The 20,609-nt window shown below is 41.4% G+C and overlaps 1 protein-coding gene across 1 annotated transcript in view; it reads left to right on the forward strand.

The window, feature by feature from the left end:
* LOC127062034 (autophagy-related protein 16) overlaps positions 1-20,609 on the forward strand; it is a 332,953-nt gene that overhangs the window by 4,351 nt on the left and 307,993 nt on the right. The window contains exons 7-8 of the mRNA XM_050989608.1: positions 922-1,027; positions 2,612-2,754. Of these exons, the coding sequence (XP_050845565.1) occupies positions 922-1,027; positions 2,612-2,754 (249 nt within the window). The remainder of the gene's footprint in view (positions 1-921; positions 1,028-2,611; positions 2,755-20,609) is intronic.

Below are 20,609 nucleotides of genomic sequence, written 5' to 3' on the forward strand. Positions count from 1 at the left end.
GTTACAAATGCTTTTCTGTTTAAATGAAACAGATTTAAAGAAGTATTATGCTTTAAACATATTGAAGAATAATGTTAGATTTAACTTCAAGATTATTTCCTTTCTTAACAAAAATAGAATTCTTTCTTAATAGAAAAAGTACTCGGTCCATATATATTTTTAAAATAAGTAATTTTAAATTGCCTAATGCAATATAGGTCTCTTTAGTTTGCAAATTAAATAATTATAATTAGATTTTTCTACACTGTGTTTATTAGTAAATTATCTATAATCTTTTTTTGTTGGAGACTAATACGATATTTGAAATTGTATAGATTTCAATGTAAATAAAGTTTTATGAGAGAATATTGAGTCGTTATAGTAAGTGATACATATTGTAGAATTTGATAAAAATACGCTCATTATTTATTTATTTTCAAACATCATATATCAAAAACAAATCGTAATAAAAATTTTTACGTAACGATCATTATATCTTTAGAAGGGTTTACGGTTATAATTTTTTAAAAAATATTAAATGAATAAATTTTATCTCTGCATATTTTGCATATTTCAGTTGGAAAAATTATAAGTAATTATCGATATTTAATAATATGCGAACGTATCGAATTTGAAATCCCGCCATATTTCTTTAATGTATGCGATGTTCGATTGTTTTACTTTTTACGACCGTTAAATCTCAACGGTTCCAACGGACATATCGATTTCAATTGTTACATCAGTTCGCTCGGAATTATCGCGGAATGTAGATCGTAAAACAAAAAGTATAAAAATAATGAATTTTCCACATTTGTTTCGATCGAATAGAAAGAATTTGTTTCGAAAAAAGAATTTTATTTCTCGTTTTCGTTCGTTTAACGTTTATTCGTGCATGTATGAACTTTTTGAAATTTATACGCCAAGTATTTATAACCCTTCCAGAATGCTCACGAGGGAGAAGTATACGCCGTAAAATGGTCTCCAGTCGACAGAATCTTGGCCACCGGTGGAGCGGACAGGAAGGTGAAACTGTGGAGTATAATTAAAGGTAATTGGATAACCTCTACTCTCTGTAAAAGTTTTTACATAAACGTTTAGGCAAGAATATCAATAATACACTTTGCCCTTTGCATACTCATTTACCTCTACATTTTCCGTATACACGTTCCATCATCTTCTGTATCTTTATAAACGTGAAACGTTTAGAGGCACGAACATCGAAACGCTCATTTGATTAATGAAGATGAACGTGTTAGCGAAACGACGAGAACTAAAAGAGGTTAAAACTAATACGTCGACGAGTTCGTAGCTATCCGTCCAACTTTTTTCATACTCTTAATATTCAAAGCTCTTAACAATTTCGAGGTTGCGCTCTTTTAAATGTACAGCGTAATCGAGATTTCAACGAATTCGTAATCAGAGATCGTTCGGGTTCGTTGCGTACGAGCAAATTGGGAGCTTTTTTGCGCTGTTGACGATCGCATTCGTTTCACAGATTCGTTTCATCTTCCAGCTCGACTTCGTCCGAGTCTTTTTATGGTACGTCATTATCGTTTTCTCAATATAAAAAGGTCGGTCCAACGTTGGATTAATTCGAAGTTCGCAGGTGTTCGCGTAGCAGTTTCCGTCTCTCGTTTGCTAATTACTCGTAATTAAGCGGAAATTTATCGTCTGCAAAATCTGACGTTGATCGACATTCGAGTCGTTTCCTTTCTTTTTTCTTTCTTTCTTTCTTTTTTTTTTTTTTTAGTTTTTACCAAGGAGTCCAGCCGATCTATCTCTCTTTCGCACAGATTTAACAGATTTTTTAAACACGATGTTCGATCGAAAGGATATATAGGACGTTTAACCTTGAAACAGCAACAACGTCGGAGAAGTTTCGGAGGGGCGCGATGCATCGTTGAGTTGCTTCGCGACATTCTTCTGGAGGCTTCTCTATTCCACTTAATGAAGTATGTTAACGAATCAACAGGTTACCTTGTATAGCGTGGCCGTTGTGTATAGCTCGCCTCTCTCTTTCGCCATAGGGATGCCTATTAAAAGTCGTCGGCCTGCCGTTGAAACCGTTTCTTCTCGTACTCTTGCGAAACGCTTTAGCGAAGTGCGACTGGCCTCGGATATAATGCGCACCTCGCGATAATCCCCTCGCCGCGTTGCAGATTGGATGAGAAGCATCTGTAGTTATTGTACAGCTTATACGCGCTTTAGTATTCTGGTATATCTATGTATAAGACCTATTTCCTTTCCTCGTTTCGCGAGAGCAAAATATACGACTTCCTTGGACGTTTGCTTCCACCATCTTTCTTTCCTTCCTTCCTTCCTTCCTTCCTTCCTTCCTTCCTTTTCCCATTTTTTTACCTTCGTTAATTGGCTTTTGTGCACACCCGATTCATTTATCTACCCATCGAGCTGTCCACCTATCCATATATCCGTCTCTTACCTCCCCTCTTCTCCCTCTCCTTTCAGTCCATTCCACCCTCTAGCATTCTCTCTATTTTCTCGTGTGGCTTTCTCATCGACCGTAAGCAATTAGGGCGAGTGAGCGTAAATTTAATTAGCCAGGGTAAAGGGACTGTCTGTGCTCGGGAAGGAGAATGAGACGTATGACCTCGATACGAAACTTTTGTTTCAGGCACGTCCGAGAGCAAGGGAGTGCTCGTCGGTAGCAACGCCGGTGTAATGTCGGTTGACTTTGATTCGACGGGTACTCTCATCCTTGGTGCTTCCAACGACTTTGCCAGCAGGGTATGGACCGTTAGCGATCTTCGGGTAAAGGTAAGTGACGTCACACTTGGATGCTTGGACTTGTTTCTTGCAAACTTTTATATCTTCTTTGTTCCTTTTTTCTTCACCTGCGGCATGATACGCCGTCGGAAACGTTCTTTGATCGATCTTGTCGGCGTTGAAACTTTACGAAGTACGTATTACGTAGATATAATAGCCGTTTCTTTTACATATTTTACATGTGAGATATTACATGAGCGTGCGTGCGCGCGTATGTGTGTGTGTGTGTGTGTGTGTGTGTAGGGGGGTTTATGTTTTCAAACGCAGAGATCCTTACGATGTAAGATACACGTCGTATAGTTTTTACTACGGAACATTAGATTAGTTTGTTTATTTTTACACGGAGAATATAACACGCTTTCGCACTTAATAGGCACCTTTTTCGTTTCTCCTGCAAATAATCGAAGAGCTCACAGGTGGATGATACGAGTAGCTATCTTATTCGTTCGTAGTTAAAACTGAATCTGCGGGAGCAATCAAGAATGATGATCGATTACGATGGAAATTAAAAGTCTTCCTTTACTCGTGATTGAGGTCTCTCTCTCTCTCTCTCTCTCTCTCTCTCTCTCTCTCTCTCTCTCTCACTCTTTCTTTTTCTTTAGACGTCTCGTTATCCTGACAAGGTCTCTTCAAAGTGCCGAGAGTGTATATAGCATCGTGATAAAGTATCGTTAAGAGCTATCGTCATCGAAACTACAAAGCCTTCGATGATCGAAGAAAGATAAAGATATAAAGAGAAAGAGAGAGAGAGAGAGAGAGAGAGAGAAAATATTTCTTCTCTCGAGTCCCTTTGAACTCGTTACATCTACGTGGGAACCTTTATTAACGTAATGCGTGACCTTATCTTCGTTCTAAAAAAAAAAAAAAAGAAATAGCGAAGGTATTCGTTAAAGAAACTTCTTCGTAGGAAAAATGAAAGAGCCACCGAGATACGATTTCTCTGGTTCTCATTTACATGCAGCTAATGCGTTCCTTGTGCCGACTCCTCCACGGTTGATACACTTTACGGTCCATGTTGGTGGGGGTAGAAGTTACATTAAAACTTCTAATGAACGTCGTGCGCGTCGACCTCAACGTGGAACTATTCGCGGAGCACTGTAATTCTACTTCGCGCGATACACAAAGCTGTGCTTTGAGCGTTGGATCTAATTTGTCCCCCGGAAGCAGTTACGCAACGTACGTATTCATCGAGTTACATAATAAAGACAGAGAGAGAGAGAGAGAAAGGAGAAGGGATGATGCTACGTTTCTATTTGTACATAGAGTAAAGAAGATGGAATGAAAGTGAAAAAAAAAAAAAAGATAGGAAGATAAAGAAAATCGATAAATAGAGTATCAAGAGATCGGTCAATAGTTTTACTCGGAATATCGTGTATTATTTGATACCTTCTGTTCAAAAGCGATATCCTTAAGCTTGCTTCAAGATTCTCTTTGTCTACAAGCATATCCTTTGGCCATTGATGTATTTAATATCGTCGTTTATAATCTTGACGTTGCTCGAAGAGAACGCATCGTACAATGTCGTCTATTCTTCTCGAGAAACGATATCGATTCGAATAAACCACGTCGTTAACGTTCCTCTCAATCGTATCTAACATGCATTCGTACGATTGACTACTTCTTCTGTTTTTTTTTCTTCTTCTTCTCTCCTCTATTCATTCTTCCTTTCTTTTTATTTATTTTTTATTCAAGTTTGAATCCGAGTTTTCTCCTCGATTTCCTTTTCCTTTTTCCTTTTCGTCTACTTACCAGCTGTTCTCTCCCTCTTTTACTCATCTCGCTCGCGAAATAGGCCATATCGAGAATCGAGTGAACGACAGTAGTTTCATTTCGAAGATTGGCGTGCAATGGCGTGTGAACTTACCCCGAGAAAACATGCGGAGTGATTGACACGTGAATGATTCGAGGCAAAGTCTGTATTATTCGGTAAATTATTTGGATGGAAAGGTGTTAGATAATAAGTACATACGTAACTGTACTGGCCATCTTATGTTTGTTCTTATAATACTTTCATTCGAGATACTTATCTATATATCTTTTTTTCGTCTCTTTGTCGGAATTGGAAAGATCGATAAATGCGTTGCTATATTCTCAAAAGATAGAACCTTATTCATTAGGTTCATCTTATTTGGTGAGAGATGAAGCTCGTAGGTTGGGTTCTTTGACTTTGTCTTTCCTACCGATCGTTGAATAACGGTACCTTTCGAGATATTAGACCACACGTAGTGATTATCATGTATATCGGAGAGTATAAGAGAAGGTGAAGAGAAAGAAATAAAGGGAGAGAGAGAGAGAGAAATACATCGCTACTCGAGTCGAGCAATTAGCCAGTTCGACCGGCGTTGAAACGTTAATTTAGAAAACGCGGAGGCGCTTTCAGGCGTCGTCCAATAGGGTAATTTCAAAGTAACAGAGTACGCAGAGCCAGAGGCACCATGATGCTACTAGCCCCCACCGTTCAAAGGCATTACTTTCGTGCCGACCCCAGTAATTACCATGCGAAATTACCGCATTTTGCATCCTTAATAGGTATAGGTGGATATAGGTAGGAATGTCAGGCATGCCGTAGGAATATCGTGAAAGAAGAAGAAAAATATATGAACGGGGAAGGAAGAAAGGGAAAATCGGAGAATTAACTTTGACTACTGTGCGAGCATTCGTGTCCTTGTACGTACCTACTTATGTTCGCGCTCGAAGCGGATCTTCCTTATGAACGTAGGAACGCGTATTGCGCTCGGCTCGATTGGTCTCGACGTACCTTAATGATACATCGAGAACGATAGTGAGAAAGAGAGAGAGAGAGAGAGAGAGAGAGAGAGAGAGAGAGAGAGAGAGAGAAACACAAAGATTTTTCATTTACGAACGTAAGAGTTAATCTAACGACTCGAGATCATACATTTGTAGGTAGAAGAGTGAACGAAACGATTCACGTTGCTTATTTCTATTTCTCTCTTTCTCTTTTTCTCCCTTTACCACTTTTCCCTTTCAACGTAGATTGGAAAGATACGTAGGAGTATCAATTTTGTCAAATTAAGACTCGTGTATGTAACGTACATATGTTATCCTTGCTAGATCGCAAAGTAAGTCATGAAGAACCGATTCTCTGGCAAATTGCCGCGGTTTTAGTTCTGGCCTTAGTTTGTTAATTTAACGTTTAAAAATTACAAATCTTTTTCTTTTTCTTTTTTTTTTCTCTTTACAAGATATTGTTACGATCTTATTCGCGTCGTTCCTTCGTTTATACGGCTTCGAACGGAAGTTTTACTTTGGTATAATTTTGCGATTACACTTAGAAACGGGAGGTACATATTTCTTTTTCTTAATTCTTTACATTTTATATAGACTTTCATCGATAAAAAAGAAAAAAAGTCTTCGACTGATAACGCTCTCTCGGTTGGGCTTCGAAGTTCTGTAACGTTCGTGTTCCTATGGCGTGTAAACGTTCTGGCCATGGGCCAAGACAACGACTAACGAAATCGGCACGTTTATATCGAACAATGTTCACGGAATAATGAACAACCTGTAGGATATTATACGATGCGTTCTATTACGTTTCTAAGTGTCGGACGCGAAGATAAAAAGAGATACAAATAAAGAAAGAGAGCAAAAGAGAGGGAGAGAGAGAGAGGAAGGAAGAAAGACGGGAACCAACGCTTTTCCTAATAATCAGGTAAATCGTCGAGATATTACGAATCGTGCCAGATAGAAATTTATATTTTCTTGTATCACGGATTTATCGGTGAAGCTTTGTTTCTTATTACGTAATCCTCGCGAATTCGCGCCATAGAAGATTACCCGAGGGTAAGCGTGTACGGTGCCGTTCATTTAACGAAACATATTTCATTCCTATTTTCCGTAGCATTTTAGTGCTTATTTACCTGTCTATTAAAAGGAATTATTACGTTCATAAATCAAAGATCCGTTCGTTAGAATACGTATGGCGTACGTAAAAACACGTAATCCCACAATGTTAACATAATATGTACATAAATGCGTATGTATATATATATGTGTGTATATACATACACACATATATATACATACATATATGTATATGTACATACGAATATTATATGTACATACGAGAATGTACATTACTTTGATAAAAAGGAAGGGAAGCGTATACTTTTACGTTTCTTTTTTTTCTTTTCTCTTTCGTCCGTCGTTCGTCCTCCCCTCTCTTTCTCTCTCTCTCTCTCTCTCTCTCTCTCTCTCATCCTCTGCTTATATGTCTTTCTTTCTCTTTCTCTCTTTTCTCGCAAAGCGAAAACGCCTCGCACACTTGCTCGTACAGTCGCAGCGTTACCGTGCCGCGAAAGTAATTAGTATTTACGTCAGTTTCAAAAGCACGTCGGTGCGCCTTTCTTTTATCGCACGAAAGTATGTTTTAACGTGACATAATGCAGAGAGCTACGAACTTTGCAGGAAGTCTCATAAAAGCACCATGATAGCTGGACCTCGTTCCGTGCTATACTCGATGTATATGTATCTAGGTATACGTTCGTATATTCAAGTGTATACGCACTTACGGATGGGGTGGTTTGACGTGGTAGGTAGGTGGGTGGGTGGTTGCGTGTTGGCTTGACTATATACACATTCACGAGAGAACAGATCGTAGGCATGCGCACGAGTGCATTCATGAGGATATCATCGGCTCTGCGAATGGGTGTTGACCGTGTTCTATATCGGTTAGCTACTAAACAGAAATTAATGCTCCGTGCTACACACGCGTCTTGAATGGCGTTAATAGTAAAATGCAGCTGACCGCAATTCTCTCTAGATCGACGGATCGATTCGATCGCCATTGATCGAAGGAGAGAAATCGTCGAGAACTGTGTTCTCTTTAGTAAAGATATCTATATGTATATGTGTATGTGTGATATGTATTGTACGAGTACACTGACAATGAGAAGTATATAGAATCGTATTTTGAATACATACATAAATTCTGCTCGCACAATAATACTGTTTACCGTAAAATAGAAGGTCGATGAAATAGAAAGGACATTCCAAGTACACGTTATTATTATTATTGTTTCTTGTTATATCCTACTGGCTTATAGTTCGAAATACAAACGATAAGGCATTTGAAAGTAAAAAATAAACATTGAAAGAACGTTTGTGTTATCGACATTGTAGACAAATAGAGGAGACTTTCTGTGGTACATATACGCTCCAATTACGACGTCCAAAGGGAATCCTGGATACGACACATAGATTCGTTTCTGATCCAAATCGGATCTAGATCCAATTTTAGAATCTATTCCCGAGAGAAAACCGGTGAACGTTTGTACGAGCGTCCGTCTGCCAGTGGTACACGAGAGTTAAGTTAAAACGCCCCGTGACCCGTACACACGTGGGTACTCATAGCAGATAAAAGGGAAAGGGTGAAATCGGTCGTAAAGCGTAAGCTTTTACACTTTTGACTTTAGTCGGTATCTTCCGGCTCTTATACAGCGCCGGCGCGCATCTACGGAATCGCATTCCGCTACATTCAGTATTCACCAAGCTCATGAGCAGCAACGTTATATGACGTAGAGACGCGTGACGTTTTATCGACGCTAAAGGCAGCATCCACTCTCTTCCAACATCCGAGATACAAATGGAATTAAAGGGATCTTTGAAGCTTTCTCTTTTCCTTTTTTTTTATTTTCTCTCTCTTCTTTTTCTCTCTCTCTCTCTCCTCTCTCTCTTTTTTTTTTTCAAACTACGACCGCAGGGAATTCCTCCTGTTTTCGATCAAGCGAAAAATGTAACAAACAATTAGTTCTATACTACGATTCAATTTGATATTCAAAATGATATGAATTAATATTAAAATATGAATAAAATTGTAGAGAGTCGAAATAAATCATCTGTATTTAATTAGGGAATTTATATATAATATATTTTCAAAAAAAAAAAAAAAAAAAAAGAACGAACGAGAGCAAAGAAATTTTGTTGTTGTATATTATATCTTTAAAAAAAAAAAAGAAAAATAGAACCTTTTCATCGATATTTTTATACATAAAAAATATATAAAATGGTCGTTATATAAAATATAATATAGTAATAACAAACTTATCTCGTCGTAAGGGAAAAATTATATAGCTTTGCTTTTTAAGAGTTTGAAGAATTTTAAGAATTCGATTCGTCAAATCATTTGGCAAATATTTTTCCAATACTATATAAGGGTTATATAAGGGCTATTACCGTCTTAGATAAATTCTTAGAATTTGTCTCATCCTTTCCTCTCTCTCTCTCTCTCTCTCTTTCCATTTTAGCAGCGATCGCTTCGTTCATTATTCGTTCGTACTAGTTTACGTGCCACTAACGTGTAAGCAATAATTTTCCAAAGGCCGAGATTCTATGGTATCTTCGTTAGCGATCAGAAAAATTCCTCGAGAAAGATTCCTGGAAAGATCCCACGTGTGCGTACGAGAAGATGGAAAGCTTCATGCATCTCACGCACACTGTTATCTGATTTATGCTATTCGAATTTATGAGTCAGAACGGTCAATCTGTTCTTCCTTGTCGAATCTTCGTAAGGAATAGATAAATAAATAAACATACGTATGAAGTAGGTCGAACGTTCCTCCTTCTCTCCCTTCCTCTCTCTTTCTCTCTCCCCTCTCTTTTTTTCTTGTTCGAAGAAACACGACATTTTTACATTCCACGATTTTAGTACCGTTTGATCGACGTCGTTGTTAAGGTAACAAAGGTTTAAAGCGTTGTCGTGGTAGCAAAGTGTTTTCACCTCGAAGACCGAGAGAGAGAGAGAGAGAGAGAGAGAGAAAGAGAGAGAGAGAGAGAGAGAGAGAGAGAGAGAGAGAGAACTAAAAGTCACGAACTTGAAACCACGAAAACAAGGAATGCTGTGTAGTACGTTTACCGCAAAGTCGAGAGTCAATGCGTATAATTTTGAGTCTTGTCCCGTTTCTTCCTTCCTTCTCATCTCTCACACCTTGGTAAGTTATACAAAAATGGCATTCCAAGGAATGTAGGTACGTTTAAAGCGCAAATTGGGCGTTAAACTATTTTCGATTCGATGTCGTCTCCTTGATTCTAATGAACTCCGACGATTTCGGTCGACGAATACCGATGACTTTACTTTCGCTATTTACCTCCTACTCATCCTTCATTCTCCGGAAGGAGGAGTTACCGTTCGGAAAACTTCCTGAAGAGGAATTTAATTAATGGTGACACGGTTTGTATGATGTTATTCGGAATGGCATCGTCCGTCGTCACGTTGGCCCTTCTGCTCCAGATATGAAACGGATTTAAATGAAAAGTGTCGTGAACTTTTACTACGGAGCAATCCTATTTCCGTAGCTAATTAAATCTAGAGCTCGACTCGAATCTCGAACGTCACATTGCGTGTACTCGAAGGTTCGATGTCTCTGATAATTACGAGTATTACGAGTAACGATACGATGATGGTTCTTTCGCGATCATTATTCACGAGTCGTTTTAACGTTACGTTTCAACGTTACGTAATATCTAATACGAGATACGCTATCGAGTTTGACTTCGTGTTTTTCCGAATTGCTATGGTAGAAAATTTGTAGAAAGGTTAACGTAGATTCGCGCAGTTATAGATAAAGCTTCTTTCGGAAAGGTTCGTTTATCTTAACGTTTCGTACTTTTAGATCGATAGAATTTTGTTATTGTTGTTACTAGCGACCACGTCGTCGTCATCTTCTTCTAACGTAATCGGTAACAATTATTCGTACGTTGTTTAAGAAAATAAAAATCTTGTAAAATCAAAGAAAGGAAGGATCCACCCGCACGAAGAATTAGTTTTCTTTGGAATATGAACGGAGGATTTACGAATGGACGGATCTCTTTCTTCTCGTTGTTACACGTAACGAAAGGTTAAAAATTAAAATTAAAGGTGAATCTTTATTCGAACGAGATGTTCGGTGAATCTCCTCGCAAACCCTCGTTGCTATAGTTACGATGAAAGCGGACAGGAATATCGACCGAGGAACTGTACCAGACGGACTTCCTCGGCTCGGGTGGCTAAGTTGAAACGAGAAGAATAGTAGAAAGGGAAAGGAAAGGGTAAACTAGGAAGGGAAAGAAGAAAAAGGTAATTAGTTAATTCGCTCAAGTATAATTAAGCGAGGAACCGGCTGGCTGCCACTATTGCCCCTACTTTTTCGTCCTTCGGTCTGCCTTTATTTCTACTCTCTTTCTCTCGAATCTCTTTATTTCTCTCGAATATTGACGTTTCATTTCAAAATGCATCCTGATCTCGTGAAACTCGCGGTTCGAAATTATGAGAGATTTTCTTCTCGGGGTATACTCGAATGCCAGAGAAGTGCAGGTCTATGTAGAGAATAAGTGAAGGAATAAGGAGAAGCAGAGAGAGAGAGAGAGAGAGAGAGAGAAGAGGAAAGAGATTCGCTTTCTCGTGGATTCTCCGGAGCAAGATGGCGTCGGTAGGAATGATAAATCGCAAAGCGCAGGAAAGATCTCGAGGACTTCATACATTTTCGCGACGGGGTGCTGCCGTGAACTCGGAGCTTGCGTGATGAACAGCCCGGTCTGGACCATTCCCGTTGAAATCACGTTAACTCGACGATTCTCGCGCGGTGCAATCCGTAAGCCGGCTTTTCAGAGAATTAAGGTCCCACCACAGATATTTCGTCGAAGAGGGTCGGATCGGTAATACGGGAAGGGTCTCAGGACTCGTTCGGCGTACGTCGCAAATCCAAGAGAAATCGTTCTCCGGGGTACTGTGAGGCTAGCTGAAACGGTCGATTATTTTTCGTAACTTCGGAACAAAGTGCAATCAGCGTTCGTCCCTGGGATACGTCGAATGTCGCACCGGGGTAATCGCGTTTGTCGTTTCGCGAAAGGCGCGTCGTTTTTCGACAAAATCAATGGAGAAGCTCGTAATACGTAGCTACATTCATTCGTTCATTCGTTCATTCGTTCATTCGCTCGCTCGGTAGTTCGTTCATTCGTTCGTTCGTTCGTTCGTTCGTTCCTTCCTTCATCGAGATATTTCGCGATTCGCGGAGCATCGTTCGGGAACGCTGCTCTTCCTCCGTACGCTAAATTGCTTCGCCACTGACAAATTACCATGTGGAACTCGCGTATGCGCGCGTGCTGTCTCTCTATCTCTTGCTTTCTCGCACGTCGTTCCTATGTAACTCCTCGTAACTCGCGAAACGATGCATTCAACGTACGAGAGAGAAAGAGAGAGAGAGAGAGAGAGAGAGAGAGAGAGAGAGAGAGAGACAGTGAGTAAGGAAAAAAAAAGTTTACGCGGACGTAACACAAAAATTCGATGCCGCGTGAAATCTTCGTTAAGCTTTCTAATCGATCAATGTCTCAGTGACTCGATATATCCTATAAATTTACGAGACACGATTATCAACGCGCGTTTTGTGAAGTTTAGTAGTTTCGTTTTGTAAGCACCGAGGAGTCCACGAGGATATACATACTATGGTGGAAGCGGGTTGGTTGTGCATGTAAGCGCCGTGACTCCTTCTACCGGCACGTTGAAATAGCTGTTCTCCTTGATGCATGGCTCCCAGATGAAGTGCGTCTTGCGACTAGACTTTCAAGCACGGAAAATGATCCCCCTTCCTCCCTCCCCTCCACCTCCCCCCGCAGAAATTCTTTGCCAACACGTTGAAGAAGTTTGTAAGGCAAATATTTTAGCATGGCGAAGTGTATCAAAGTAGGAGAGGCTAACTTGTTAAACTGTTTAAAACGCAAGGATCCATTTCGCTATCCAATATCAAGGGAGCCGTGTTTGAGCGACGAAAAACCACAGTATCGAGCTACTTCCTTTTTCTTCGAGGATCGTAAAGAAAACTACGAACGACGGTAGAGATACCTACGTATAATATCTTTTTTCAGAAAATTATATCGTGTTAAATTAGTTTTTTAAAAGCACGGATTTATGTCCCTCTTATCGTACGAAGTTATTTCATTAAACTACGTTTAAGCCTGATTAAGAAAAACTCCCAAAGAAAAAGAAATAGATCATCATCGAAGAGAAACGATCTTTTTAGCTATAATATATTACTTATAATACCATTTTCAAAGAAGTCAAGAAAGATAGAAAGATAGATAGATAGATAGAGAGAGAGAAAGAGATTTATTTCTCGGAACGCGTATTCTATTAGCCGACAACGCCGTTTTGCCATCCATTAAGAAGAATTTCGAAAGGATCTTTTCAAGTGGTGAGGTTGTATTTCGAGCGACGTTTCCTTCTTCTTATCCCTTCTTTCTCGTGCGAGGTCAATGAAGCGCGTCCCCGACGCTATTAACTTTCCAAACCAACTGCAAACTTTGGCATCTCTTAGAGAGGCACCGCTTTAAAGCGGTACCACCACGATATTAACCTTTTGTTTCTTGGCGCGTGTGCATCTTCACAAAGCGCTCGAGTTTCACTCCCCCTCGGAGAATAGAACGAAGTTGCATCCTTGGTGTCAGTTTCGGTGCTATGCTATTCGAGAACTTGGAAAGCGTCCACGCGATACTCCGTGAATAGTTCTTACTTTCTCTCTCTCTCTCTCTCTCTCTCTCTATCTCTTTCTTTGAATTTCTACGTAATCCTTCCGTAGAGATAATCGTATGAACGTAATTGCGAGCATACATCCAAACGTACGTAGAGGGATAGAGCATACATGTTAGATAGGTAGGTGGCTAAGTAAGTAGATAGGTAGCTCGTACATACATCAATTATGCATGCATCCATCTAACCAGTTACGTACCGGTGACATCGATGCTAAATGTGTCGGCATATGCGTGTACATATCGCGCGTGTATACTTGTTAAATTGTATGAGTGTGCGTACTGTGTATGTATATATATATATATCTACGTGCGTGTGCTCGCGAGTGTAAGATGCTGCGGTCAAAGCGTCAGGTTGCTTTCCGAGTAGACATGTCTCTTTGATCACTCCACGTTCTTCAGGTTCACGAGCTAACGTACGGATTCACGGCGTCGTAAACGTGCCTCGGTAATGCCACTGGAATAAAGTCGTCCGTGTTGCCGTCTGACTACTCTTCCTCGTTGCTTGGAAGAAAGAGAGGAAGCATAGCAAGATAGAGGTGTAAGGGAAACGCCTATTACGTTACCTGTATCAAAAGCAAGAAGAGAAGAAAGATCGATCCGTGGCAGTTTACAATGCGAGGCGTTTGAGATTTCCTATCTAGACAGCATACTTGGCTCGAGAGAATCGAAAGGCTGCCGAGAGTGGTGTGAGAAGAATAAAAGAAGAAGCAGACGTCTCGGCGCGTTTGGTTTCCTCCTCCTTCTGTTTATTAACTTCCGTTCGCCGTAGCAAGAGATAAAGAGAGATAAACAGAGAGAGAGAGAGAGAGAGAAAGTGAGAGCCTCCGGAAAAGAATTGTCCGTGTCGGAGATATCCGATGGTGGATTTTTCGAACGACGAGTTATTCCCTTACTGCTAGTATACTTTTTCATACCCTAGGGCAAGATATTCTCTATCTATCGTGGTTGTGTGAAATCGTAATCAGAGTATCGAGAGTTTGTCCAGCACTCTCGGTTGCGTCTATTAATTATCGAGTTTATTTATACGCGCCTGGACGATCGAAGGAAGTACAGGTTCTCGAGTAATCGTGTAAAACTTTTTCGCATTGAATATCGACGAACGCGTACGCGCGGAAGGGGTTTAGAAAGCTATCGGATGTTCAAAGGAGATATAAAAATTCTCCATGTTATTCGATCGAGCATGGTACGTGCTCGCGATTCAGCATCGAATCGTTGGATCGTACGTATGTAAGATGCCTTTTTATTATCTTGTCAATAAGACGCCTTACCATTCTAACACGGGCCGAAGGAAATCTATTATTCCTACCTACCTTTACGTTCTGAAAACGTCGAGTCACGGAGAATTTTTCATCGAATATCATCGAATCACGATCGATAGCGGTCTCCCTAGAGCTTTTGAGGTAGCGTGCCGTCCTTAAGACGAAGGCTTCATCTTCGAAAATGAAAGTTCATCGATTGGCGTTATCGATAGGGACGAGTAGAACTCGTCGTCGAATGAGGATCGTATCGATCGACGTATCGATCGACCGCCGGCTTACACAACGCCACGATTGACCTGCCACTCGTACGATATCGTATTTCTCTTACCGTTGCTCTCTTTTTCGCCTGATATCCAGCTTCATTCTCTCGAACGTTTCTTCTACTCATGTGTAAATCACGGCGTCTCATTCTCTTATTTCTTTTTCTTCTTTTTTTTTTTCTTCTTCTTCTTCTTTCAACGTCCTTTGATTCTTTTCTTATTACATCGAACGAGACCGATTGAGACGAGTCATGTTAGCTACCTTGAGAATTTCTTTAGATCGCCTAAGAAATTCCGATCGATCCTACCTACGGTGAAAACGTTTTGGTCGATTTTGGAAAAAGACACTAGCAATATCGCCGCGGATACGAACCGAACGATCGGAATAATTTAACTCACCTAACGTATTTATCAGATCGCTACGTTTCTTCTTCGTTCGGGGAGACATCCGTAAGGATAGGAGACCGATTTCGTTCGTTCGTACTTACGTCCCGTCTGTACCGCTTTAATGTACGAGCAGGTCGAATCCATCAAGAGTGTCGACGGTAACGTGGTAGGAACGAAGGGTAGGCGACAGTGAAGAAGGAATACCGCGGTTGCAAAGAGTAAAAGTGCGCTTACAGAAGGAAGAATCCGGATAAACAAGTATAAAGCGGCCGCGAGCTCGAGCCGGATGTCACCTTTTATGGTCATCGTAATATGGTTTCATGTGGCTTTCCATGGGCTTCCTATGGGCTTTCCATTTGAATTTTATATCCACCTGGCATTGTCCATGGAGCCACTCTTTCTCTCGTTCATTCTTTCTTTCTTTCTTTCATTCTTCCTTTCATTCTTTCTTTCATTCTTTCATTCTGTCTGTCTGTCTTTCTTTCTTTCGTTCGTTCGTTCTTTCTTTCTTTCTTTTTTTCTCTCCTTCTTTCCTTCCTTCCTTCCTTCCTTCCTTCCTTTCTTTTCTCTTTTCTCTTTCCTCTTTTCTTTTGTTTGTTCATTCTCGAATCGTTCTAAAACGTCGTCGGTGAGAATCGCACGACATAGTCGACCGCACGCGTCGCGTTTCCGAGCGTCCACTTATCGATCCGGCGCCATACCGCGCGCACATTCGAGCAACCTGTTTTTTTACCGATTTCGTTCACTCGCTGGATTATGCGTTTTGTTCGTTCGGTCAACCGTATCGGGCCGGGTGTCCGCGGTCACGAACGCCATGTTATTCGATCATACTGGTTGGTTCGTTGTCGTTTTGGAGAAATTGAGAGACATCCAACGAAATTGGCATCGTTTTGCGATCGTTCCGTTTACGGGATGATATTACCCGATCGTACGAGAAGAACGTACGTGTCTACTTTTGCGTTTGTATGTATTATTTGCATAATAAAATCTCGAATATATCGATTGGAGTATATTGCGTATGCATGGATAATACTTATACAATCGCATATGCACGAACATAGAGATAAACGTTATAAGCGAAGATGGGCTTTGAGGAGAAGCAGGTAGGATTTGATTCGTCGGTACGGACGGTGAACGTGGAGCGGTAACTAATTTAGCGATCGACAGGATTGTTACCACCCACCATCGAACAGCACGAAATGCAAATCGCCCTACGACGACGGATCGGTGGGTACTTCCGGGGGATCTGTCGGGAGCACGAAACGCAATTCGTCGCTGAAAATAGTCCTGCGGGCGAGCCCGACACCGATCGAACGCCCTCAATCTTCATCGCGCCACTTAGGGCTTACCGTAAATTAATTCTTGAGCTTACCGTTCGAATACAAAGGACGCGGTGGGACGCGTTAGTTGAATCTTCTTTATTTTTTTCTTCTCCTTCCTAAATTTTACCCTTTCTTCTCTCTTTTGAAAATGAATTGAAAAAGGTGTTCGCTTTAAAATAGATTGCTTGATATCGTTGAAAATAATACGGACAGAACAATGTTTTTCCTTCGATCCTGTAATTAAGATATTCTTTGCTGAATCATCCGCGTAATATCAAAGTAATTATTGAATCTTCCTTAATCTCTCCCAATTGTCTCGATGATAAATTAACCTACGAAATATTTCTATACACACTATTACATATATATATACAATGATATTTCAGTTCATCCATAAAAAAAATGAGTTAGTCGATACGTAAATATCAACATTAGGGAACACAAACACATACACATAGATTCAAGGATGGTAGCCATTCTAATGGCGGGTAGTTGTTATTAATTTGCCTCGTACATCACACGGTTTCTCGTGGTATATGCGGTTGTAGAGCAGCGTTGGGGTCGTCGAGGGTGCAAGAGAGACCATAGAAGAAGTGGATGCAGACGCGAGTACAAACCTCAAAGCCGCGTTCCTGTGAGCTAGAGGTCGTACGAAGAGACGACGAAGGGTCGTCGACGGAGAGGGTTGCTAAGAGAGAGGAAAAAGAGAGAGAGAGAGAGAGAGAGAGAGAGAGAGAGAGAATTGCCTTGGTTGCCAAGCTTGGAAAAGCTCTGCTAGGGTCGCCGTTAGTGGTGGGAGTGCTTGGCGATCCCTCATCTTGGTATTAGATCCAGTCTGTTTATTAGCCCATTTACGGTAGACGTCGAGTCATTGCCATAAAGCATAAAGAAACACGTCGCGTTATATTGCGTTTGGCCGTGTCGCATCACGGAGCCAATGGAACAAATGGTGAGAAATTTATGCATTCACTTAGCGAACTAGCATGAGCGAAGCCGCGAGAGTAGTTTCTTTAAAGCGAAATACGTAGGCCGTTGTACCGAGGAGATCGTAAGAGAAAAAGAGGGTGTGGGATCATCGTAGACGTCCACGACGTCGTTGAGGGTTTTAACGAGAGAAGAGCGAGAGAACGTCGCGTTTGAAGAACGTTACTTCTCGTTTTTACTTCGTAAAGGTTGTTTCCGTGTTACTTACAAATCAAGCTCTACCTCTCAAGATAGATTCTATAATTTACGCTCGCGTCTTCTCTTATTTGTTGGCTCGTTCGAAAGGTCGGTGTAATAAGCATAGATATAACGTGTAGTACAGTTAGGTAATACATAGATCGTTGCTTAGAGTTCAATGCACTTGGTGGATGTATTCGTGGTGGATGATATCGTGGAGAATTCACGGTTCTCTTCCGAAAAGGTAGGGATTTTCGTTTGGAATAACTTTTTACCTATTCGACCGTATGCGGAACTGGTATCAATGAGACGAGGGTTCTGCGTTTTCAACTTTGTGTACATATGCATGTACGTAGGTTTCTCATTGACCAGATCGCACGGAACGGTGGTCTCCCAACGTTTCGTTCTCCACGAAGTTAAAGAAGAAACGCTATTACATCGGGCCAGAAGGGTCGTGCTCTCGACGATCGTTTTTTCTCTTCCGCGATGTTTGCCTGCATTCAACTTGCGCTCGGTAAATTATTTAACTAGTTGGAAAGTAAGAGGGTGGATAGAGGTTCTAAGCTGTTAGTGGTTGTAAAAGAGAGAACGAGAAGGAGAGAGAGAGAGAGAGAGAGAGAGAGAGAGAGCGGGCAAAGCACCGTAAGGGGGAGGAGAAAAGGATCCGCTTCTTCTTAGGTACCGCTCGATGTTCACGCTCGCATCGATCCTCTGTACGCGAGTGCGCGTGTGCGTGCTCGTTCGACTGTGTGTGGGCGTTGAACGAACACGCTGAGAATCGCGCGAACGTACCTAACTACGTACATAGATCGGTGGTGGCACGTATGCTAGATAGGAGAGTGAGAGAGAGAGAGAGAGAGAGAGAGAGAGAGAGAGAGAGAGAGAGCGAGAGTGAGAGCAAGGGAGAGAGAGAGAGAGAGAGAGAGAGAGAAGCCTGGCCTTACTCCCAACCTATCGCGCGTGTAACTAATTGCGTTTGGATTCCGGCCACGATCGGCCGCGGTTTCCGGGGTCCGACTACGCGAATACCAGCCTCCGCTTCCGCGAATCGGAACATCGGTTAATTACTACAGCCTCGCCGTAACGACGGAATATTCGAGCGGAATTCTACCTCCCGCTATCTCGCGTGAGTCTTCTCTTTGGCCCGATAGCGGGTGCGCAAAAGAAATAGAGAAACAGAGAGAAACTGAGAGGCAAGAATTGATTCTCTTAGTTTCCGTTTTTCTCATTCTCTGCTATAGATATATTCGAGAGAGAGAGAGAGAGAGAGAGAGAGAGAGAGAGAGAGAGAGAGAGAGAGAGAGAGAAAGAGAAAGAGAGAAAGAACGAACGAAGAGATGCTCATCAGAGATTAGGATCCGTCCGATGTTTCTTTCGTTAAACTTCCTCGACTTCCTTCGAAAGTCCAGCAACCATCTCGAATCTCCGAGACTTTGGAGTTTTTCCTTCCTTCCGTTTAGCTCTCTGCTTTTCGTCGTACTCGAACGAGGTCTACAGATTACCACGACTTAAACGTCGAATCTCAGTTTATCTGCTTCGAACGATAGACTTAAACATTTTTCCAGACACCTTTTTACGCGAACGTAAATACGAAGAAAGGAGGAAAGCTTTCTTGAGTAAGAAGAAAAGAGGATTTCTCCGGTAGCCAAATATCTCGAGAAAGAAAATAAGAAGAAGAAAACGAGGGGAGGGAAACTCATCGAGATACGTTCGCCTTGGTCTCACGTTGCCTTTCTGCCTGTCTGCCTGTCTGCTTGGTTGCTTGGTTGGTTGGTTGGTTGCTTGCTTGCTTGCTTGCTTGCTTACTTGCCTTCCTGCCTCCTGTTTCCTCCGAGTTGCCTCTTATTTCTTGCGAGCAAACTTCCCTTATACAAGCCGAAGACACCAGGAGTGCGGCTTCACGTTGAACAGTGTGGGTGTTAGACAGCCACACTCTCTGACGTTTATGGTACAACCTGGTGACAAATGAAATGCCACTGATAAGGGACGCCCGGCAAATTAATGCGACGCTGTTGGCGGAGTAATATCGTCCCATCCTTCTCTAGCTCCTTTAAACGAGACACTGGAACATGCTGAGTATCTCCTCTCTCTCTCTCTCTCTCTCTCTCTCTCTCTCTCTCTCTCTCTATCTCTATCTCTATCCATCTCTCGCTCGTTCTCTATCTTTCTCTATCTCTCAACTCTTCGAGAGAACATCAGCATCGCGTTGAATTACGGAATGTCTTTCAAGACCGTAAGCGCCTTCAGTCCGAGCGCGAGATTTGTTAAAGCGATCTTATGCGATTTCGTTGTACGCGTTAGAGAACGCGTGGGATAATGTCGCTCGTGATTTCTCTCGTAGGCGATGCCGAGAAATCGAGAGCGTGTCACTCCTCTGAGGTATCTCAAATACTCGAACAGAAACGCCGATAGTGTCGCATGAAATTTTTTTGTTTTATCATTTCGCTCGGGCTTTCTTTTTCTCTTTCTTTCTTTCTTTTATTTTATTTTATTTGTTTTTAACGTGTTCGGAAAAATATCCTCACGAGGTATTCGAACGTCCATGTAAGTGGCGAATGACAGGAGCCATGCGAGAGAAAGAAAATCTCGGTCGCATTGTAAACTCAAATTGAACTGTCCGGTTGACAAAACGTCCCCTATAAGGTACACGGATTAACGCGCACATACGAATGTTCGTATAAGCTATAACGTACGCACGAGCGACACATACGAGCCGTACTATATCACGCACGAGGTTTCCCTCGACCGATAGTACGGACATCTGTTTTTAACGTCATTCTTGTATGCACATACGTACACGTACGGTACGATAAAATTTCTTATTTTTCTCTTTCCTATACCTTGTCGGATTTTTCATCGATCTTTTTTTATTCTTTTTATCTCTTTCTCCCTCCCTCTCTCTCTCTCTCTCTCTCTCTCGCTTTCTCTTTCTCTTTCTC

This window comes from Vespula vulgaris, chromosome 2, assembly GCF_905475345.1.
Source record: "Vespula vulgaris chromosome 2, iyVesVulg1.1, whole genome shotgun sequence".
In the NCBI taxonomy this organism is placed as follows: domain Eukaryota; kingdom Metazoa; phylum Arthropoda; class Insecta; order Hymenoptera; family Vespidae; genus Vespula; species Vespula vulgaris.